The sequence below is a fragment of the Nothobranchius furzeri genome, chromosome 3 (assembly GCF_043380555.1).
Source record: "Nothobranchius furzeri strain GRZ-AD chromosome 3, NfurGRZ-RIMD1, whole genome shotgun sequence".
Lineage (NCBI taxonomy): Eukaryota > Metazoa > Chordata > Actinopteri > Cyprinodontiformes > Nothobranchiidae > Nothobranchius > Nothobranchius furzeri.
Window position 1 is genome coordinate 4,750,434 of NC_091743.1, and position 25,123 is coordinate 4,775,556.

Genomic DNA, 25,123 nt, shown 5'->3' on the forward strand with positions numbered 1-25,123 from the left:
GTCGAGGATGCAATGGGAGGTTCAAACTCTTCCTCAGAGGATTCCTCAATCACTGAACTCTAATTTGTATTAGAATAAAAAAAAGTATACCAATATAAAAAGTACTCTTGCATATTAATCAATTTTGACACAGATCAGGTTTACATCTAGTCAAAATTAGGGCTAAACCAACAATAAACAAACTATGAAAACAACCATGATTATAGGAGGACTACACAGAATGCAGTGTTTATTCATGATTTCCACATAAATTATATGCTTTGATATATTCATCCCATCTTGAATGGCAAAGCAATTAAAAATAAGCTAATTACGCGCAATAAAATGCTAACAATTTGATAGGATTCATTTTATTTACAATATAGATTGTCAGCTGTTACTGGTATTTTTAAAATATGTATATATTTATAGATATTCTTTATAAAATGCCTTTTGTAAACAGTAAGTGTTTAATGTGCTGGTTAAAAACAACTTTCTTACCTCAGATAACTCCATTGCTAACACTAGCTCAGCTCTATTATGAAGAAGCAATGCTCTGCTGTTGACTCGGCTTTTCCTGCACGTGCACATTAGGAGGCGTGGCTTTCGGCTCTTTCAGGAAGGGCGGGGGAGTGAGCAACAGCCGTTTGAATTTAAAAATCTCCTCCTCCTCACCCTGACGGTGTCATCTTACGGACTGTGCCTTTAAGGGACATCCTTGTCTGCATCCTCTTTCCAAAGGGAAGGGCTTGGACAGGTCTCCGTTTATCTTTATTCTAGCTACTGGTGAGTCATAAATTTTTGAGGCAGCCTATTATTAAATCCAAATCTCTTGAGCACTTCGAATAGAAATTCCCATCCAACTGAATCAAAGGCCTTTTCTGCGTCAAGGCTGAGCATTACTGCCGGACTATTTTTTATGTAATGAATATTTTGAAAGGCTCTTTTCACATTGTCGTAGGTTTGTCTACTCTTAAGAAAACCTATTTGATCCGTATCTACGACCTGAGGTAAGATATTTTCTAGACGTTTAAATAAGATCGAAGCAAATATTTTATAATCTAAATTTAATATAGAGATGGGACAATATGAGCTGCATTCTGACTTTTCCTTCCCCGGTTTAAATATCACTGATATCAGGGCGTATTTCCAGGATGCCGGAGGCATTCCTCCCTCCAGTACGTGGTTGAAGCATTGACATAATAAAGGTGTTAAAACCAGAGGTGGAAAGTAACAAATTACATTTACTCACGTTACTGTAATTGAGTAGCTTTTTTGTAAATATATACTTTTTAAGTAGTTTTTAAAAGCTGTACTTTTACTTGAGTAAGTTTTAAAAAAAGAATTGTAATTCGCAACATTTTAAATCATATCCGTTACTGAGTAAATATAAATTCTAGGCTTAATAAATTAAAAATATTACATGTAGCAGCACTGGAACGGAAAGAGACACCTGCATGAGCGCCGCGTCTAAACGGGGGGGGGTACACTTTTGCTCAAAGACATCGGTTCAGTTCCTCAACTCGCTGTTTACCTCCTCTCTCCCTCCTCTCCTGTGTGTTGGATCCCGCACCTTCGCGCACCGGTGTGACGTCATCAGAAATCTGCTCGGTTCGGTAGCCGGACTCGGTTCCGTGTTTGAATTGTGTTTCTCTACCGCTCCGCATGGAAGCAGCAAAATAACGTTTAGCGCTCATAACAAGCGGATTATCAGCGCTCTGCTCATAAAACAGAAGACCTGAAGGCCTCCGTGAGTTAAAACATCCTGATACTGTTCAGGTGTAAACATTGTGCTCCATCCCTGTGTTTGAACTCAGAAGATGCTTCTTGATGCCACAGATATGTGATGATTTTGCTTGTTTCTTCATTTTACTCCAGAATAAGAGATTAAATTATTACTAAAGCAGTTCAATGTAGTTAAATTAGTCATTAAAATGATTCTAACTTGCTGTGTGTGTGTGTGTGTGTGTGTGTGTGTGTGTGTGTGTGTGTGTGTGTGTGTGTGTGTGTGTGTGTGTGTGTGTGTGTGTGTTACACATATAGGACTGCATGAGACAGCGTGGTTTCATCAAATCCATGCAGTCCTATATCTTGGCTGAAGTAACGGCTCAGGAAAATAACATATTTCATAAATAATGACGTCTCTGCAGTGTTTATGATAATATTTTATCATATCTTTGGTCTGGGAGGTGTAACTTATTATGATACAAGCCTTTTAAAACATGTTAAAGTGTCCTGTTCTCACTGATTGGATAGAAATCCCTCCTTCAAGCTGAGCGTGTGTGTATGTGTGTGCGCGCACACACACGAGCGAATTGTGAACTGGCGTTGTGATTTAGCACTACTTAGATGTAGCCATCCTTACGCTGACAAAAATGTAACTAAGTAACATTTACTTTGAGTACATTTTGTTTACGATACTTTTTACTTTTACTTAAGTAAAAATTTAGGCAAGTACTTTTACTTGTAATTGAGTAAAAATAATCAAAGTATTGGTACTCGTACTTAAGTAGGAAATTTTAGCAGTCTTTCCACCTCTGGTTAAAACCTATCTGAAGGATTTGTACCACTCAGAAGGAAAACCGCCTGGGCCTGGCATCTTATTTGATTTTAGTTTAGAAATAATTTTGTTAATTTCATCTTCTGTGATCTTTTTGGTTAGTGCTTTATTTTGTTCTGTGCCTATAGACAGCAAGTCGAACGCATTTAAATGTCTCAACATTTGATTCATCAGTTCCGTGGGGTTGGCTATAAAGGTTTGTACAGTATGATATAAAAGATTGTTCAATTTCCTCAGGTTGACATTGCATAGTGTTTGTCCATTGATTTTTGATTTTGTGTAAATATCTATCCGTTTTCTGCTTACGTGTTCGCCAGGCTAGTATTTTCTTAGCTCTGTGTCCATTCTCATAATAAATCTGTTTAACAAATTTAGCCTTTTTCTCAATTAGTTGTTCATAGATTACATTAAGCTTCTTTCTGGCGTTTAGTACTTCTTCCAATGTTTGTCTGCTATTATTTTTCATGTGTTCCTCTTCTGCCTTTTTAAGGTTTCTTTCAAGTATGTGAGTGTCTTTTTCTAGCTCTTTCTTTTTGTAACAGACCACATAATTATCTTTCCTCGGAGCACAGCTTTTGCTGCGTCACATAGCACATTGGGAGATGACTCCTCATTATAGTTGTAGAAAAGATAATCCTTTAATTTTTCTTTGGTGAATTTGTGAAAACTATTGTCAGGGAATTTAGTGTTAAGTCTCCAGAGAGTTTCTTTATGTTTAACATCTAAGTGTAATGTAAGATAAACCCCAGCATGGTCTGAAACATCTCTTGTTCCACTATCGCAACTTTTTATTAGGCCCGAGCAGCGAAAGCGCTGCGAAGGCCTCTTGTTTTTGCTCTGTTTATTATTTTTTATTATTCCGTGTCCGCTTTGAATGGCTTTTGGGGGACCTTAACATACCCCAAAACTCACAATATTTTGCAAACTTGTCAGGCCTGGTGAAAAATTTGAGATTTTAAAGGTCCCAAAAAAATCGCAAAGAAAATGGCTGAACAGCGCCCCCTAGAAAGTAAAAAAAAAAACCCTCTCCATAAAGCTTAGTTTATCGTACAGTTATGAAATTTGGTACACTTGTAGTACTCAACAGTCCGCATAGAAAAGTCTCTTGCAAGCATGGTCAATATCAAACAGGAAGTCGGCCATTTTGGGTTGAAATGGCGAATTTTCGCCGTTTTTGCCGTTTTTAGGGTCTGTTTCTGATTGGATTGCTCGATCATTTTTCGCAAGATCGTCTCAAAAATTGTGTAAAATTGCTCAGAAGGGATGGGCGAACAAAATGAGACAAGGATTCTGAGTTTTCGTATATGTTGAAGGGGCGGGGCCAGGCCTCGAAGTTTTACTACGCGCCAACATTTTTTAAATTACTATAACTTCATAACTGCATGGAATAGAGTTACCAACCTTTCTGTGGTCATTCATCGTCCACCCACAAAGTAAATTGAATGGTCGGATGATGACATCACACAAGCCCCGCCCCCTCAGGACCAAAAAGGTCAAGTTTTACTGTGAAAGGTCCCAAATTGCCCCATTTCACTTAATCACCACAAATTTGTAGCTGGTAACTCAAGACAAGTGGGGGTTGCTTGGCATCACGTGGCCTTACGTTTGCCTCCCATTTCGTCATTTCTAAAGATATCGTCACGAAACTTCTTGTGAGTGATCCTAGTCCGGCCCCCCAAAATATCTGATGTGAACATCCGGTGGGCATGGCCTACTTTCTGAAATAGCGCCCACTGGACCATTAAAACTGTCAGCCCCAAGCCATGCTTTGACTGAGGATTACGAAATTTGGTACACTAATGTGGTGTCTCAGGAACTACAAAAAAGTCTATTGGACCCAAGTGCAAAGTCGTACAGGAAGTCAGCCATTTTGGTCCAAGTACGCGATTTAGTGGTTTTCGCACACGTTGTTTGGAGAGTGATGCTCCGTCGCCCTTTTCACCAATCTCCTTCAAACTTCTGCCTAATGCTCTTAAGACATAGGGGAAAAAATTCAACCATCGGATTTGTCAAAAGTTGAAAGGTGTGGGCGTGGCTAAGCCTCAAACTTTGACCTGTCGCCACGCCACTCTTTTTCACAGCTCCCTACTGGACTCATTTTACCCAATCAGCAGGAATCTCTGGCAAATAGCAGCAGACAACGTGAGGTCACTTGGTATCCAGTAGTGGCAGGTTTCAAAAAAAGGCGGGGCTTTGGGAGCATGGCGAAAATCGCCATCACGCCATGGAAATACGTTTGCCTCTCATTTCTTCAGTTATCGTGAAATCACTACGAAACTTCTGGTGAGTGATCCTAGTCTGACCCCCAAGAGACATAGACATTTGAAATTTGTGGGCGTGGCCTATGTTCTGAAATAGCGCCCTCTAGGACCATATAAACTAATAGCCCCAAGCCATGTTTTGACTGAGGATTACGAAATTTGGTACACTAATGTGGCAGGACCTACAAAAAAGTCTCTTGGAGCCAAGCGCAAAGTTGCACAGGAGGTTGGCCATTTTGGTCAAAGTACGCGATTTAGTGGTTTTCGCACACGTTGTTTGGAGAGTGATGCTCCGTCGCCCTTTTCACCAATCGCCTTCAAGCTTCTGCTATGTACTCTTAAGACATAGAGGAAAAAATACAACCGTCGGATTTTTCAAAAGTTGAAAGGTGTGGGCGTGGCTAAGCCTCAAACTTTGACCTTTCGCCACACCACTCTTTTTTTTCACATCTCCCTATTGGACTCATTTGACCCAATCAATAGGAATCTCTGGCAAATAGCAGTAGACAAGTTGAGGTCACTTGGTATCCAGTACAGGTAGGTTTCGAAAAAAGGCAGGGCTTTGGGAGCATGGCGAAAATCGGCATCACGCCAAGGAAATACGTTTGCCTCTCAAAACTTCAGTTTTCGTGATATCGCTACGAAACGTCTGGTGAGTGATTCTAGTCTGACTCCCAAGAGGAATAGACAGCTGAAGATTGTGGGCGTGGCCTATTTTCTGAACTAGCGCCCCCTAGAGTCATTAAAACTGTCAGCCCCAAGCCATGCTTTGTCCGATTGATACCAAATTAACAGAAAAACATCTTGTCAGCCAAAGCTGACCTCAATGGGATTTTTCTGTAGTTGGTCACAGCGCCCCCTAGATAACTTTAACCTACAATAACTTCAAAAAACGTGGTCAGAAAAGCATTACAGTTGGTCTGTGTCATCGCACCACCAGTCTGGTAAAGATAAGAGTTTGCCCTAGTGGTGAGACGTGTAATATAATGGTGGGCTCAGAGGGGATGCTGAGTCAGGGTGAGGTGCGGAGGAGGTGACCGTTAGCGGTTTCTGGTGTCGGGGTGGCCGACGTTTCTGTTCCGCGGACGTGCCCTGGTGCCCCGGGCTGCCGGCCAGGCCGGAGCGGTGCAGAGCTGCGAGGGCCGAACGATGCTGCTTGCAGCTTTAATTCTATATCTTTCTGTTTGAAACATAAAAAAGTAATCCAATCTTGAGAATGACGAATGGGGGTGAGAAAAGAAGGTGAAACATTTTTCTATAGGATGGAGAGCACTCCAGGCATCCATTAAACCCATTTCTTTCATAAGTTTATTTATATATACTGCTTCCAACTGGATCAGTTTGGATTGAGATGTAGAGTCTAAGGTTGGATGGAGGGGAACATTCCAATCACCCCCGCGGATCACTAGCACAGTAGATTAAAGAGCTTTTTAATAAAGTTCTTGTCAGCTGCTGGTGGTCTGTAAACATTTAGCAAGGTAACTTCTATATGATCTAAAATACCTTTTACCAGGATGTATCTGCCTTCAGAATCTTTCAGTTCAGAGTGGAGATGGAAATTAATACTGTTAGAAAGTAAGATGGCTACTCCTCTCTTTTTTTTCCTTGACATGAGGAGAAATATGCATGTCTAAATCCCTTATTTTTTATTTTTCGTGTTCTTCATTTGATAAATGGGTTTCTTGCCAGAATATTATTTGCGTTTTTTCTCTTTTTATATTAGTTATGATCTTACTACGTTTTATAGGATTATGTAGTCCGTTCACGTTGAGTGAAATACATCTATAAATCTGCATTAAGCTTACCTTCTGGCAGTGGTATTATTTGTCTTCTGTGGTGTCCAGGAGAGCATAGAGGGAGCGTGAAGGTAGGGACGGGGGGAGGCAGGTGTGGCGGGACCGTTGGGGGAGAGGGTGAAAAGAAGAGAAGAAAGAGAGAGGGAGAGAGGGAGGAGGGGGCATGAACTTTTTACAAACAAGCTGACCTCCAAAAGCGAAGTGAGAAGAAAACTTCCATGAGTGAGGGAACAGTCCTAGATTGATCTGGGAGAGGGAGCCCTCAGGATGCAAACCCAAAGTCCGAACGATAGAAAAAACGGTGAGTTATGCATGAAGCGGAAAGTCCAAGAGAGGGTTTCAACTTAGAAATGTCTTATGCATCATAATAAGAGGAAACATTAACAATTATGTTAATTGGTGACGCAGCATTTTTGTTAATTTAAGGGTTGGACTTGTCACGCCAAAATTCTTTCGGTCTTTCTTTAACATGATCGATTTTCATCTTTTTTTCTGGTCGTGACGTGTTCTTCTTTTCCCATCGCGAGTTGTTTCCAGGCTCACGAGGGAGTGTTTTGGGAGCTGATCGGGTGGATTCCAGTATCCCTCTTCTTTCCATGTCTGCTGTAGCATCGTGTATGTCCTTGTAGGTTATTGGGCCTGATGCATAGTAGACCCGCAGACGCGCCGGGTAGAGGATCTGGTTATGCACATCTTCATCCTTCAGCGCTCTCCGAATGGGGGCATATGCCTTCCTCTTCGCCAGCACCTCTGTTGTATAGTCTTGTTCAAAAAAGATTCTTTTCCCTTTGTGCTTGATCTCTTTTTCCCCCATGCTGTGCTTAGTATCATTTCTTTAGTTTTATACTCCAGAAAGCAAACGATAATGGATCTTGGTTTGCATTCGGGTGGGAGGTTGTGGTCCCAAGGATCAGTGACATCGCTGTATCCCCAAGTGTGTATCTGGCAGTCCCAACGCTGTTTTTATGAAGGAGTCGATAAAGGCGGAGATGTTTGTTCCTTCTGCCCCCTCCGGCACGCAATGTATCCGAATATTGTTTCTGCGCGACCTCGCCTCTAGGACCGAGATTTAAATCTGGAGTTTTTCTTGGGTTTCTAATGCTTGAGTGAGGATTTCGTGGAGATCCACACAAAATTCCTCTTTCAGTTATTCTCGTCTCGGCCTCCTCTACTCTTTGAGACATCTGTTGCCTCTGTCAGACCTCCCCAGGGCGGCTGTGGCTACAAGTAGCTTACCATCACTAGCAGTGTGTGAATGTGAGTGTGTGTGAAAGCGTCTTTGGGTGTCTAGAAAAGCGCTATATAAGTTCAATGCATTATTATTATTATTATTTCCTTTAAGTTTGTTGATATCATGTTTAGTTTTCCATTCATTTCTTCCTTAAGTTCTGTTAGCTCTTTTTCAGTAACCCTGATACGGCGCTGACTTCTTTTTGGACGTCTGGCCATATTTCTTTGACTTCAGCAATAATGCTACCTCTAATAGCATCCATGCTCTTGGATTCGGTTAGCTTATTGTCGTTAGCCGTGTCTGGTTCAACTTTTTCCGTTGGAAAGGCTTGTTTATGCATCAGAATTCCATGTCAGAATTCCGAGATTAAAAGTCAGAATTCTAAGAAAAAAGTAAGATTTCTCTTTCTTTTCTTATTTTATTTTTTTGTTTTGTCAGTGGCTCTAATCCTCTTCCGTACAGCGTAGAAATAAATAAATAAAATGTAGAGCACAAAAAGTCTCAATATTAATAACTCTTTCACGTCTATCAAAGGTGCTCAGGGTGAACCTGCTCTTGTCTGTAAAAAGTAGAGGGCGCCAGTGGCGGACTTGCCAATTCTGGTGTTCTTGAGCAAATGCCAGTCGAGCTCTACGGTGCTGGGCAGTGAGCACAGGGCCCACTACAGGACGTTGGGCCCTCATGCCATCTTCATGAAGTCTGTTCCTGATTGTTTGGGTAGAGACATTCACACCAGTGGCCCTCTGGAGGTCATTCTGTAGGCCATGAGCAGTCCTCAGCCTGTTCCGCCTTGCACAAAGGAGCAGGTATCAGTCCTGTTGATGGGTTGTGGACCTTCTACGGCCCTGTCCAGCTCTCCGAGAATAACCACCAGTCTCCTGAAATCTCCATGTCCTGGAGATTGTGCTGGGAGACACATTAAACCTTCTTGCTGCAGCACGTGTGGATGTGCCATCCTGGAGAAGTTGGACAACCTGTGCAACTTCTGTAGGGTTAAGGAATCGCCTCATACTGCCAGTAGGGCTGCTCAATTAATCGAATTTTAATCACGATTACGATCTGAGTTTTGAACAATTATAAAAAACAAAACAAGCCGATTATTTGCTCCTCCCACTTGCGCTGCCCTGAGTTGCAAATGAAGCGCTCCTCCAGTGTTGCCAACTTGGCGACTTTGACGCTATTTCCAACAGCTTTTCAGATCCCCTTCTTGAATTTTTAAATCTTAAAAGTACCCAGTGAACACCTCAGAAACATCTCTGGTAACCCTTAGCTACTTTCTGGATAACTGTCGTCGACGTTTCCTGCAGGTTAGCTAAACACTCCGCCTGCGCTCCGGACCGCTCTTCAGGACATTAGGAAAGGGAATGATGTAGTGATGTGTCGGTTGCTAAAGACAGCTCTCGGAGCCGGCTCCCTGTTGGATTAACCAGAGTGAGTGACACACACACCGCACCTGCGGACTCCTTAGCCGCAAAACACAGCTAAATGTGCGCGTGCAGCTTGCTAAACACACGTGCATCTTGCCCCTGATTGCTGTGAGACCGGGTTGGGGGGTGGGGAGTGCAGCTGTGGTTGGGACATAACTGATGGACCTGTAAATAAATAGTTTATAAATAAGGTAGAAATAAGTTCCTCACGCTGATAAATAATAACTAATCTCTCTGAGGACACGGTGCTAGTGCACTCTCCTACAGCACCGTGACACACTCAATAAATGTTATGCAACATTTTGTGAACATCAATTTATTTGCGTTTATTTGTTATAAATGCCTCTGTATAATTCTTGCTGTCAGTATTTGCAAGATATTGGAATTTGGGTCTGTACTGGTTAGACTTAAATGAGTTAAACCAAGGTTTATAGCCCTTGGGTCATAGACTATGAGCTATAAGTATATTGATCTTTTTATACTGGGAATCAGGAGTTATTTTAGTGATCATCTTGTTTCTTATTTATTTTTTGTCCTGATTGTGCCCTGAGCAATTTTATGACTGAATAAAAACAAAATCAACATAAATAGAAAAATCGTCCTAAATAATCGTGATCTCAATTTCAGTCACCATAATCGTGATTATTATTTTTGCCATAATCGAGCAGCCCTAACTGCCAGTAGAGAGCCAAAACTAGCACGAGAGAAAAACCAGCCAAAAAAGATCAAGAGGGAGAAACTTGAAATGACCTCTACATGTTAAACCAGTCCTGTTTTGAGCGTTTTGTAATTGTTGCCACTTTAGTGCACCTGTCATTATGTCCATGAACACCAATACGGCTGAAAGTGATTAACAATGCCCTCAGCTGCTTAATCAACCAGGAAATTATCAGACAGGTTTAACTGATTTCATGCCATGCCCAATAAAAAAAGTGTTCCTTTAATTCTTGTGAGCAGTGTATACACACACACACACACACATACATATACATATATACACACACACATTAATATGATATATATATATATATATATATATATATATATATATATATATACATACAATCAACAAAAATATAAACGCAACACCTTTGTTTCTGCTCCGATTTTTCATGAGATGGACTAAAAGATCTAAAACTCATTCCAGATACACAATATTACCATTTCTCTCAAACATTGTTCTCAAATCAGTCTAAATGTGTGACAGTGAGCATCTGTGCTTTGCTGAAATAATCCATCCCACCTCACAGGTGTGCCACATCAAGATGCTGATCTGGCATCATGAGTAGTGCACAGGTATACCTTATACTGCCCACAATAAAAGGCCACCCTGGAATGTGCAGTTGTTTGTTTTATTGGGGGTCTGGGGACTCAGAACTGGTCAGTATCTGGTGTGACCAGCATTTGCCTCATGCAGTGCAACACATCTTCTTCTCATAGAGTTTATCTGATTGTCAATTGTGGCCTGTGGAATGTTGGTCCACTCCTCTTCAATTACTATGCGAAGTTGTTGGATATTATTGGGAACTGGTACACGCTGAAATATATGCCGGTCAAACACATCCCAAACATGCTCAACGGGTGACATGTCCGATGAGTATGCTGGCCATGCAAGAACTGGGATATTTCCAGCTTCCAAGAATTGTGTACAGATACTTGCAACATGGGGCCGTGCATTATCTTGCTGAAACATGAGGTGATGTTCATGGATGTACGGCACAACAATGGGCCTCAGGATCTCATCACGGTATCTCTGTGCATTCAAAATGCCATCAATAAAATGCACCTGTGTGAAGGAATGAAATGACTGTTTTCCACCCAAAAGTCATTTTCCCCCTCTCCTCAGCAAGAACTAATCTGCATGAGATATTGCTCAAGGTCATGCATTTGCTTCTAAACTGTTTTCCTTTCCAGCCCAAGAATGAAGAAAAGGACTCTCTCTTTATAATAAATCAAAGAACTCTAGTTTTAATAAGCTAATCAAACAAAGTGTTCGTCAATAATAAAATGTGAACCAGTTTGTGAAATGAAAATATTAATTACTTGATATTATAATCCTACGGAATATAATAAGTAATATAACTTTAAATGTTTCCACTAGAGACTGATCACACGTAAGGTTAAGACATGACACATTGCTTTTACTGTTCCAATAAGAATCTGCCAGATCTGACGGAGGCGTGGTTTTGGTGGTGTTTGGTAAATCTCTCATCTTTTCATTCGACCATAGACCAAAACATCCAAAGTATAAAACTATGCCCACATCATCTTTAACGCCAGTTCAAAGCGTTCTAGAGAAGTTGTCGGAGTGGCCAATCCGTAACTTTCCTCTTGAGCCGAAAGAACCAACGACAAGCTGGATAAAATCTGTTGCATTTTACCAACCAAGCAACGGTTCCTTTCAGAATAAAAGCTGAACTCACTGACCCTCCGGGTCCATCTGACGCTGTCAACCAACTGTCGCTTTTTACCTGGAGACAATCCAAAGACTAGCCTGTCATACTGCTGACGCTGTTTCATCGGCTCCAGTACCGAAAGACGGGTTCGAGGACCCGGCATTCTGGATCTGTACGGAGGTCTCATTCTAAGGGTATGTGTGGAGCGACAAAATGGCATCTTATGTATTTATGAATCTCCGAATCAAAGCTTAGAGCGAAGACATCACCTTCACTCCCATCAAAACTAATCGTTTCAACGGATCTGCTGGTTCTGAGCAACATTCCACACCACACCATACTCTGTCTCACTTCACCTTAGTTACACCATACATTTAGTGTTTAAAGTTAGTCTAGTTTAATTTTTTTAGTAATAAATCTTTAAACTTTTAAAACTTGACTCTCTCTTCTGCTGTCTCTGAGTTAATACGAGGTTGTTACATAATCCCTGCAATAAAAAGTTCCAATCTTCTGGTTAAAGGTAGGCCTACCCACCGATCCATAAGATTGATTCCATATTTTCTATGGAATCTCATGTCTCATGGTTCATTAAATAACATGTAAATTAACCCTTTACACCGTGTTTTCTCTGATTCTACAGTGCTCGTCTTCTAAGACTCTGCTCCAATTCACAATCGGTCCTATGATCTTGAAACATCCCTTGAGTGGAACCATGCCTTTCCCCCTTGGCATGGACTTTCTGAGGCACATTGATGTGAAAGGGGGGGGAACTCTGGTCAGGGGTTCAAGAACCTCTGCCCATCGTTCTGCCTCCTGACCTCCACTGTCTCATGGTTGGCAACTCTGAGAAGGGGGGGAACAACATGTTCACCACCTTGCCCAGAACCTTTGCCACCACAGATTCAGCTTTCATCAGAGTCACATTCTGATGTTTTCTCTCAAATTGAGCAGGTCGTGGACCAAGCAGATGCTCCTACCACTGTAGTAGAGCGAGAAAAACAACAACTTGTGTTAAAACATCCTGATTGCAATAATCTTTCTCTTTCCACCGTGTGGGCAGGTAAACACCTTTCCAGCTACATCAGTGGCCAGAAACTCAGCTTTGAAGCTCGACTTCTGCTAGAGAACTTCCTTAACGGTCATCTCAACAACTTTACAGACCCTCTTGCCACTCAAGGTAAAGATGTGGGCACCTCATGGTCCCTCAAACCCGTGTGGCCCCCTGATGATGCGTCCATCTTTCAACCATCTGAAGGTGTTTGTGTCTGTTCCACTTGCCTTTTCTATAAATGACCTTGTCAGTCTTCAGATCCAGGACCCTGCCATCAGCAAGATGATCTTGCACCTTTCTGATCCAAAAGCTCATCTACATCCTTCTCTGGAGTTTGACTGTGTTCCTGAGCTGCGTGCTTTCTTTTGTGTTCGTGTCACTCCTCGGTCAGGTGTTGTTGACCGCAACGGCGCCGGACTGACCAGGGAATCCACTACCTCTACAATCATTGATGTCCACAAAGCCTGTGTTGTCCCTGCAGCAGAACCACTCCTACCTGAGTTGGGAAAGCCACCTGACCCAGGGGAAGCTGACGCTTGCAGCGACGCTCCGCCTGAGACTCCACACCCTGCAGTGGGAACGCCACCTGCCACAGGGAGAGTTGATGGTGGCACAGAGACTCCAGCTGAAGCCCAGTACTTTGCGGTGGGAACACCACCTACCAGAAGGGGGGCCGACGCCATCACTGACCTTACTCCACTACAGCTGGCGCTGATGACCTCTAAACCTCAGGTGGGTGACTTACCTACCGGGGGGGGGGGGGGGGGGGGGGGGTCCAGATGTCGCCCTGTACCTCTACTGGCTGACCCTGATCTCTCTGATCGCACCTGTGTGTCGACCAGGGGCCTTCCAGAGAGCACATCTGCTCCGGACCTTCGTAAGGCTGCACCTGTCTATAGCCTATATCATTCTTGGTTTCAGTCTTCAGGGCAGACAATGTGTCTCTTGCTAGTCACATGCTTCTGTCTGATCCTAAACGCGACTGCTTCCCCCACAGCCTCCTCTAATACAACCGTATGAATCTGGGTTCTTGTAAGGTGTCTCTCTCCGAGGACCCCCCAGATCTCTTAATGTTTAACCATCGCCTGCTGTTCCAGCCAGTTCAGTCTGGTGGCGCTGTGGCTTTCACTAGTGAGCGGGTTTTGCAGAGCCTTAACAACAATCTGCATGCTGTGTTTTCTTTTCCACAGACAAGTCTGAAGAAACCAGCAGGGGGCAGTATGACTCCTCATGATCAGAGGGCCTCTCATTCTGACCTCAGTTTTGCTCCTAAAACTGGTAACACCAAGAACACCTCTGGGAAGCTGGCTAAGAAACTTTTGCCGAAGTGGTCAGGCCCATACCTGATAACTGATACGCTCTCTCCAGTCGTGTATCAGATCAGGATTACCCAAACAAACAAGGAGCCCGTCTATAAATGGGTCTGCAGGGACCAAATCAAACCGCACAAGGGTTCCACTAATTTGGTCAATGCTACCACCAACAACTTACCGACTTTGAAAGGGGGTGATTTCGCGCCTCGTAGTTTCCATAGCTCTTTATCTCGAGTTACACAAGTTTGTCTATGTTTGTGTGTGTCCGTGGTTGTCTTTCCTGTTTATACATGACATGCAGACTTGGGTGATTTGAGATGAACATCCTGTAGGTTCCTGAAGTCAGGTAATCAGGTAGTTAACAGTAGATGGGTTTAGTCCACATATTACTGTTATCCAATTTTTTATTTTTATTTTCACTAATCGTAATTCCTTATGGGTACATTCACATGTAGGTTGATTACTAACTTCACTAATTTACATTTTTGGTGCTCTTTGACACTCATATCTATCTTTTTATAGAATTTTACTACAGTGATTAAGTTTTGAAAACTTTATGATTAACTTTGTTAATTTACCATTATGGGCTACAACCATTTTTGCCCTTCATGTTGATTATATTTTTACTTAGTGCAGTGATTTCTCCCATATGCAATATAGGGTTTTATTAATTTGATTCTTTTTGCACCACTTTTTCCAGTACATGTAGTGTATTGCATCCATTTCTTCACTTAAAACGCTAATTCACATAACTGCTTCACATAGTACATGCAGGTACTCACAGTGCAAGGTTTCTTTTTGTTTCTTAATTTGCATTAGATGCCATTTTGTTGTGTCTACATTGAAGTGCCCTGTGCTGTGCTCTCTCTCCTCTGCTGAGTTTCGTCGATGATCCTCGCTTCCTGGGGGTGGATCTATGATTAGTCATCGGATTCTACTCCTGATTGGTGCTCCGGCTTGTAGGACCTGGACATCCGTGGATTCCGGCATGGTTGCTGGGATACTTCATGCTTGCGTAAGTGCAATTACAAAGATCAATATACTATTTTGGAAGTATTCTCTACCCGTGGATATATGGGCTGCATGGTGGCACAGTTGTTAGCGCTGTTGGCTCGCAGCACGAAGGATGCAGGTTCGAAACTCGGCTGCGGCCTTTCTGCGTGGAGTTGTGTGTTCTCCCCATGCATACGTGGGTTTCCTCCGGGTACTCCAGTTTCCCCCACAGATCACAACATGCCCTATAGGTTATAAATTGTAAGTCGCTTTGGATAAAAGCGTCTACCAAATAAACATAAACATAAACATACATAAAGTTGCTCCTGCTTCAAATTATTACCTCCACGTGCATATCTTAATAATCTGCTAACTTGTGTGCTTCCAAAGGGATTATACGAGACTGTTCTTCGGAGTGGGGTTCGTACCTCACCACTTTTGGCCTCTTCCTGGGGAACTGCACCTTTCCCTATCGCCGGAGTCCCTTTAGGACTCTGGTTTATTCAACGCCAGGTGGTCTCTGTACGACCACCGTACCATTGAAAAGTGGGGATATGTAACGGAATGAAATGACTGTTTTCCAAATTCTCCAGATTTGCTGGTTCTGAACAACATTCTACACTACACCATTCTCCGTCTCACTTCACCTTAGTTACACCATACATTTAGTGTTTAAAGTTAGTCTAGTTTAATTTGTTTAGTAATAAATCTTTAAACTTTTAAAACTTGACTCTTCTTCTCTTTTGTCTCTGAGTTGATACGAAGTTGTTACATAATCCCTGCAATAAAAAGTTCCAATCTTCTGGTTAAAAGTACCCAAAAATCCATAAGATTGATTTCATATTCACTATGGAATCTCATATCTTATGGTTCATTAAATAGATGTAAAATAACCCTTTACACCTGTGTTCTTTGTCCATAACAGATGCCTGCCCATACCATAACCCCACCACCACCATGGGCCACTCGATCCACAACATTGACATCAGCAAAGCGCTCGCGCACACAACGCCACATCAGAACTAGATTCAGGACAGATACTTGTCTGCCACCTGCCCTGAACAATGTAAACCGAGATTCATCCGAGAAGAGAACATCTCTCCAACGTGCCAGACGCCATCGAATGTGAGCACTTGCCCACTCAAGTCTGTTACGGCGACGAGCTGGAGTCAGGCCAAGACCCCGATGAGGACGACGAGCATGCAGTTGAGCTTCACTGAGATGGTTTCTGACAGTTTGTGCAGAAATTGTTTGGTTATGCAAACCAATTGTTTCAGCAGCTGTCTGAGCGGCTGGTCTCAGACGATCTTGGTGGTGAACCTTCTGAATGTGGAGGTCCCGGGCTGGTGTGGTTACTTGTTGTCTGCGGTTGTGAGGCCAGTTGGATGTATTGCCATATTCTCTGAAACGCCTTTGGAGATAGCTTATGGTGGAGAAATGAACATTCAATGCACGAGCAACAGATCTGGTTGACATTCCTGCTGTCGGCATGCCAATTGCACGCTCCCTCAATGCTTGTGGCATCTGTGACATTTTGCTGTGAGACAAAACTGCACATTCCAGGGTGGCCTTTTATTGTGGGCAGCATAAGGTACACCTGTGCACTACTCATGATGTCAGATCAGCATCTTGATGTGGCACACCTGTGAGGTGGGATGGATTATCTCAGCAAAGCAGAGGTGCTCACTATCACACATTTAGACTGATTTGTTAACAATGTTTGAGAGAAATGGTAATATTGTGTATCGAGAATGAATTTTAGATCTTTAAGTCCATCTCATGAAAAATCGGAGCAGAAACAAAGGTGTTGCGTTTATATTTTTGTTGTGTATACACACACACACACACATATATATACATATACATTTACATATATACATATACATACATATATATACACATAATTACATATATATATATATATATATATATATATGTAAATTTTTTCAACTTTATTTTCATTTATTGACATTAAAATAAAAATACAAAACTAAACTGCTAAAAGCCAAAATGAAAAGGGGGACAGAAAGAAGAAAAACTTATGTTACCTGCCCCTTTAAACTAAAATAACATTAATACAAATAAAACAAACATATGATTCTTAAAAAAATATTAACAATATTGTTTCTGGACTGGTTGGCCGACACAACCTCAACCCATGAATTGAAAAAAAAGAGAGAAAACAAGTTACACAGAAAGAAGCATAAAGTTATGTACATATATACTTACATATCAATTTCCCTCTGGGATTAATAAAGTTTTTTTGAATTGAATTGAATATATACACATATGCATACATAGGCTGTGTCTCAATTCAGGGTCTATATCCTTCGTCGGCCGGTTACGTCACAGCGCCGCGACTAGGCCTGTCCCAATTCGAAGACTCTTTCAAATGCGGTCGACGAATCCGGCCTTCTTTTCGCCTGAATGAAGGATGGGTCCGGTGTATCCTTCAATGGTTTACATTTCCCAAGATGCCTTGCGGGCCGGACGGCAGAACTTTTAAAAACAATGGCGGACAGTGAAGCGGGAGCTGTCGGAGAGGATTGCGCATATAAATGTCAGTATAAACTTGAAAACTGTTAGGTCAAGGGCTTTTTGTGACACAAGAACGTTATTTTAGTTTGAAATGTTACAGTAAAAGTGCTTGTATTGCGGTCTCGGCTCGTATGTTCGGCCGCTCGGTGTTGTACTTCTCCCGCTACGTTTCCCCCCTGATTTTAATAGAAGTTTGTATTTTAGGGACAAAAGAGAAAACCACTGACTTTATTAAGCTTAGGGCAGAGATGGACCACATGATCACTGGAGCAAAGTATTCGGCGGCTGTAGCATGGAGGTACAATAACATCTCATATTTTAAATTTAGTTTTTTCTGTGAAAACATGAAAGGAATAACCCGTTGTCCTCTTTTCTCTATCTTTTCTCTTCCTGTTTTTTTTTTCTTGCATGTTTGTTAAGACTATTCTGGAGAAAATGGGCATCCAGGGGAAGGTGACAGCGATGACCAGCTTCTGGATCTGATCAGGGAGGACATGAGGCTGCAGAGAGAGGCAGAGCAGCAGAGGGCACAGGAGAGAAGGGAGAATTTTGACAAGCTTTTTATTTTGCTAGAAAAAATGGTTAAGAAAGATTAAACATGTACATATAGAAGAAATATCTAAATAAAATCAGTTCTGTATTAAACTCTTGAATTTTATTTGTTGTTTACAAATGTGAATTGTTTAATATTACAGGGTATCCGCTGGGTCTTGAAAAGTCTTAAAAGGTGATAAATCGGTTTTGGTCAAATTAAGACCCTTAGAAAGTATTAAAAACTATTAACACATATTTGCTCAGGCTCAGCTTGTCGAAAGTATTTTCTCTGAATTAGCTCTCCAACAGTCAAGGAAATGATTAAAAAGCTAAATAAAACTTCGAGCTCCATCGTTTAAAGTTCCTTCTCCATTCTGCTCAGCGGTTCCACGGTTGCTAGGCGACGGAACATTCGCCGAGGGAGTGGCGGGAATTCATGAAGGCTAGGCCTGTCCAAATTCACAGCCGTTAACATCCGGTCTACCCGGCCGACGGAGGACCCAGCCCACGTCGGCCGAGTAGGCTGGGTGCTTCGAAGGATGCAGACCCTGAATTGAGACACAGCAATAGACTTGTTCTCTTTTTTTTCCCCTTTTTTTTCTTTCACCCCCTCAACCCCCCTCCCCTCACGTGTTTATGAAACAGATCTATATAGGTTAATAATTTCTTTTTTTATCTCTTTTTTGAAAGTCAATATTGTTTTTGCATTCTTGATTTCAGTATTTAACTTATTCCACATTTTAACTCCATATATGGAGACACAATATTCCTTTATGAGTATCCTATGTCTAGGTATATTAAATAATTCATGTCCTTTTAAATCATATTTGCTGTCTTTTTGTAAATCTTTTGATTAAACTTGCAGGTGCGTACCCTTTGTTTGCAATGTACATACATTTTAAAATATTGTAGTCCACCAGATCATAGAATTTTAGTGTTTTTGATTTTATAAATAATGGATTGGACGGATCTCTGTGGTTGCTCCTTGTGATTATTCTTATTGCTTTTTTCTGTAAGATGTAAATGGAATTTGTGTAAGTTGTATATGTTGTTCCCCATATTTCAATGCAGTAGTTCAGGTATGGTATGATCAGTGAGTTATATAACAAATATAGGGAATTATTATCAAGCAACCCTTTTGCTCTATGTAACAGTGCAATCGTTTTAGATATTTTAGTTTTGACACTGTTTATATGCAGTTTCAAAGACATTTTTTCATCAGTGATGACTCCCAGATACTTGACTTCTTTAACTCTTAATATTAATCTCATCTATATTTAATAAGATTTCATCATTTGAATATGTATTACTTAAAGGGACTTTACGGAGTTTTGAATTTTTATGCTCGCGATTGCCCCCTCAGGCCAAAAGCAGAACGGCAGCTTCAATAGTAGGCTCGTGCACGAGGCGCGCATGCTGTACGTGCACACTCCTTAACGAAAATAACAGCTGAGACAGTCCCTTGTGTGTGTGTGTGTGGCCCAGAGGACAGAGGACAGGAGAACGTGCAGCTAATTAATTAAATAATTTGGTTCTGTACCTTTCTCTTCAGCACAGCGACAAAGGTTTATGATGGGTCAGTCCTCCTGCATGCTCAGATCATTCCCTTCCCCTGCTTAAAAAATTGTTCCAAAATGAAAGTTGAACCCACATCTTTTTTATCTGTGAATTCAATGCCGTTCGGTGAGTCTCAAATAAAAATATTGTCATCTTACTGTAAAAAATATATACCATTAATGTAAAAAAAAAAAACTATGTTCACATCCAGAATCGAACCCAGGACTTCTGCACGGGAGTCCAACGTCTTACTAGGTGAGCTAAAGCACCAATGACGTCCTTTGTATCTGTAACTTCTATATCCTTGACGACAGCTGAAACAACGTTCAAAGAACAGTTTGGAGCGAAAATGGCTATTTAGTTTCTAATCTGCAGGAAATATCTAGGAGAAAGTTCTACAGAAAGTAGCTAAGGGTCCTCAGAAATGTAGCTAGCATTGTCACTAGGCGTTAGGAACAGCGACAAAGTGGCACTGCCTCTCTCTGCTGCTAAAGCTACGTATAGCAAATGCTACGGGCGATGCCTGAGCGTGAACGCGCATGAAGCAGCCTGCTCGACCCGAGCATCTCTCTTTTTCTGTGATTTTACAGAAAAACAGGCAATCACAGTAAAAATGCCAGGGCTCATTCTACAGGACCAGGGCATTGCAGGAGAATGTATGAAGAAGACATTTATTATTTCTATACATGTTTTGGCTGTCGCACTTCCATAATGCCCCTTTAATATCATACAACATGATTTATCACTGTTTAATGATAGTTTGTTCCCATCAAACCATAGTTTAATTTTTTTTCATCTCTGTTTGTATCACTTCTATCATCTGCTCAACATTATCTCCGGAATAATAAAAAGTTGTCTCATCTGCAAATAAGGTGCATTTTACCTCAACAATGTCATTTATATAAATGATGAATAGTTTAGGGCCCAATACCGACCCATGTGGTACACCACAAGTAATGTTATTTACATGTGATTTTGTGTTGTTTATTTGAACATACTGCTGCCTATTGGTAAGATAACTTATTGTCCATTTTAGGGCCATCCCTGTGATGCCATCTTTACTAAGTTTTTTAATAAGAATTTTATGATCCACTGTACTGAATACTTTTTTTAAATCAATAAAGATACTTATGAGATGAGTATTTTTGTCAATGGCTTCCGATATTTCTTCTGTTAATTCCATGAATGCCATGGATGTTGAATGATTTGTTCTAAAACCATACTGACTGCCATTTAATATCTCTTCTTTGATCAGGAATCGGTCCAACCTAGCAATATATACTTTTTCTAGTATTTTTGAGAATTGTGACAATAAAGATATTGGTCTGTAGTTGTAAAAGATATGTTTGTCTCCACTTTTATGAAGTGGTATGACTTTTGCAATTTTCATCCTGTTAGGAAATGTCCCTGCTGCAAAAGATAAATTACATGTGTAAGTCAATGGATGAATAATACTTTCTATTATATTTTTTATCAATGTTATGTCTAAACCATCACAGTCAGTACTTCTTTTATTGATGCATTTATTGATAATATTTCTTATTTCATCACTAGTTACTGGACTTAAAAATATACTGTTTTTATTGCTTTTGATATTCTCACCTATAATACGTTCTTTTTGGAATGTTTTTGCCAAGTCAGGTCCCACATTAGTAAAAAAAAATGTTAAATTAATTTACTATTTTACTGGTTTGACTAATTTCAGACTGTCCGTTTTCAAAATAATTTGGAACAGTTGAAGCTATTTTATTTATTTTTATGACATTATACAACAAGTTGCTGTAATATTATTTTTGTTTTTTCTGATAAATTGCTATAATAATGCCTTTTTTTTTATTATAGAAACTAATTTATTCTTATATTTTTTGTATTTCCTTTCTGCTTCACTTGTTCTTAGTTTTAAAAAACATCTATATAATGTAATTTTTTCTTACAGGCGTTCAGCAGCCCTTTTGTCATCCATGGTTTGTTCATCCTCCCTCTTTTTGTTTGAGTTTTTGTTTTACAGTTTTTGTCATATTGACTACATAATATTCCTATAAAAGAATTGTAAGCCATGTTTACATCATCAACATATACTTTTTCCCAGTTTTGTTGTTCCATATCTCTTTTTAGTGCATCTATAGCGTTTTGTGACCTGTCCCTTATAAGTTTTTCCATTTTTTGTTGATTTTTGATCTGGTGATTTTTATAGACTGTGAAAATTGGCAGATGATCACTGATATCAGTCATCACTATTCCACTTCTCTCTATCCCCTCTGAAGCATTAGTAAATATATTATCTATAATTGTTGAGCTATGCGCATCAATTCTTGTTGGTTTGGTTATCAGTGGAAACAGACCCAGTAGATACATTGAATTTATGAAGTTGTTTGCTGTCTTTGAATTGTTTACATTTTCCAGATCAACATTAAAGTCCCCACAGAGAAAGACATCCTTGTTACAGATTCCACTCAACATTTCAGTAATTGTATTTGTACATGTTTCTACACAAGATCCAGGTGCTCTATAGATACAACTTATTATTATGTTTTTTGTCTTTTCAGAGATTATTTCAATAGTGATCATTTCCAGTACATCTTGGATGGCTGTTGACATGTTATGAATGACTTTACTTTTTAAATTGTGACATACATACAGTGCAACACCACCACCTCTTTTATTATTCCGATTCATAAAGTACATTTCATACTCCTATTTATACCTCCTCCTCATCTCCTTCTTTTAACCATGTTTCTGTTATAGCAATGATTTGAAAGGTTTTTTTTTATTTTGGGTTAAATAATACAATATTTTAAAGTAATTGCAATACAAACTTCTATTGAAGTGAATGATTGAGAGGGTACCTTCTATCAAAACTGAATCACTTAGTTCTTGTTCACAACAATATTCACATTTATCATTCATATGTATGTACACATTATTTTCTAGTTCCTTTCCAGGGCCATATATCTTGTATTCTAGTTCCTCATATGTATTTGTTGTTATGTCCATATGCTTGTGTTGTGGTATACTTGCATTTCATTTATGTGATGCTATAAGAGATTTTACTTTATTCCACATCCCTCTTCCAACTTTCACTGTTTATTATTTTTTTCCAGTTCTCCCAGCTCCTTTATCTTAGCCTGTGACCCTTCTTGTTCTCTGATCCATACACTCCCGTTCCTTGTCCATGTAGCTACGATTTTTGTCTGCTTTTTTTAGCATCCGTGCCTCTCTAGCTATTGTCCCCTCTTTTTTTTTTTTTTTTTGGTTAAATGTTCATTTATATTCACATTGGTGCCTCTTAGCTTGTTTGCTTGTAACAGAACTCTGTTTCTTTGTTTTCTACTGGTAAACCTTACAATAAGTCGGTTTAGCTTTCTCAAATTTTTTTAGGCAGTGCATGACATATTGATATAACATCTCTTTGAATAGTTATGTTCTTACTGTGCAGAAAAGTAACAACTTGCTGTTCTAGTGTCTCAAGTTCTTTGTCTGAAGCCTCTTCTGCTGTGTCATGATTTGCTACTGCTTTTGCATAGCTTCTGTGTCGGGTTTCTAGTCCCATTATCACCAAATCCTCTCGTCTTGTATATTGATATACATATATACATACATACATACATACACACACACACACACACACACACATATATATATATATATATATATATATTTTTTTTTTTTTTTTTTTTTTGGTCAGCAGAGGGCCTCAGGTATAAACATGTGGTGTGAGGAGTAATGGACAAGTATAAACGTGATGCTCCCACATGTTTTGGTTTGAGATCACTGCTGTTGTGTCCTTGGGCAAAACACTTAGCCCGCTTCACCTTCTGGTGGTGGCCGGAAGCCTCGCCATTGTCAGTGCGCCCAGGGCAGCTGTGGCTACATTGTAGCTCATCACCACCAGGGTATGAATGTGTGTGTGAATGGATGAATGATACACTGCAGTGTAATGCACTTTGGGGTCCTCTATAAGGCACTATACTAGTGCGGGTCATTTATCTTTTCCCATCCTGAGAGGTGGTTTGTTACCATGGATAACCTGACTCAGCAAAATATATCATAGTGCAGCACTGATTATTTGGTGCTTCTGGTTAAAACCCACTAGTGTTAAGCTCTTATTATGTTTAAGTTTGGGGGGGAAAGACAAGACGAGTACCAAAGTTACCTTTAGGAACTCAGTGATGCACTTAGAGAGATTCTTGTGGCCCTGAATGTTCAGCTCCAGCTCGTAGAATCGGGATGGGAGTGCTGATGATCGTCCACACTGATTACATCTGCAATGAGCCAATATAAATGAATAATTTTGCATTTATTCACAGTCTAAAACTGCTTTGTAAAAAGTGTCTTTGGGAAAATGATCAAATGTCAGGTAGCTAAAGGTTCCAAAACGTGTTTTATGAACATAACTGGTTTGGTTCAGTGACCATAAATTCTTTTGATGAGTTTTGTATACTTGTAAAAGAAAGACAATAACATTTAAAACTGAGTTTCTGACATATCAAGCATCAACATCTTATCAGTTATTCTGTCACTTCCAGTAAAACACACAATTAGTAGAGTTATGTGACTGGCTGCCATTTTTATGCCATGGTCATATTGCATTCTCTTTACTGACTATGAAAATAATAATGTAGCATTTTTGTCATCGGATATCAGGTTTTCTGCACTTACACCAACATTTCCCCAATGAGGGACAAGAAAATAATTTTCTTCTTTTTTTCAGCACTTTTTCAACTCAGGAAATGTAAAGTAATTTACACTAGGGGTTATATCAACTAGTCGACTACACTGCTCTGTAGTGAATGTTTATGCCTTTCATCGACTAGTCGCTGTCACGTGATAATGACCAACAAGATGCAGTCCTTGAAAAAGACAGCAGGTGACGAGCCCCTGTGCGTTGGGAGGCTTCGCGCTGTGCCAGAGCGTCGATATCTGATGCCCACGGTAAAATGGACAATTGACCGAATTGTGAACTTTACCCTCTTGCAATTTAACCTTACCCTTACCCCCAACCTAACCTTAACCAGCTTGCGCATGCAAAGCTCTGATCGTTGACGCGCTCCAGACATCTGTGTCCTGAGCACGGCCACAGTAACATTATCAAATTAGGTGTCGCCACCTCAAAAACAAATTTAACACGCGACCGTTCATATCAGCTCATTTCCTTTTATGTTTTCTGTCTTTTATTTGTGCCTGATACGTGGAGTGGAGCGCATCACCTGTTTTGTCCTCCGGTGACGCACCTCACCGGTGCGGCCGGCGCGCGCTCTGCTGTTTTTGCAGTCGGTAGATCTTTTAGAACTGCAGTTCAAAGGTAACTCATAAGGTGAATATATATGAAGCCAGGTTGCAGTTTTTCTTTAGGATTGAGAGGAGATGCAGGAAGATAATAGAAAGAGACAGGACAGAAAAACAGTCAAATAAAAACAAGTTCGTTTTTGTACCTGGTGGTTGCAACAAACAGACACCATTGAAGGCAATCATTGAAGTGAGGAACAG

At 40.5% G+C, this 25,123-nt stretch overlaps 1 protein-coding gene across 8 annotated transcripts in view; it reads right to left on the reverse strand.

The window, feature by feature from the left end:
- The window catches only part of usp48 (ubiquitin specific peptidase 48), a 157,396-nt gene that overhangs the window by 113,386 nt on the left and 18,887 nt on the right, over positions 1 to 25,123 (reverse strand). For all 8 annotated transcript variants that reach the window (XR_011520076.1, XR_011520077.1, XR_011520075.1 and 5 more), the window contains one exon: positions 23,790 to 23,898. Coding sequence is in view for 2 of the 8 variants with exons in the window: in XM_070549125.1 (XP_070405226.1) it covers positions 23,790 to 23,898 (109 nt within the window). In the remaining 6 variants the exon portion in view is untranslated. The remainder of the gene's footprint in view (positions 1 to 23,789; positions 23,899 to 25,123) is intronic.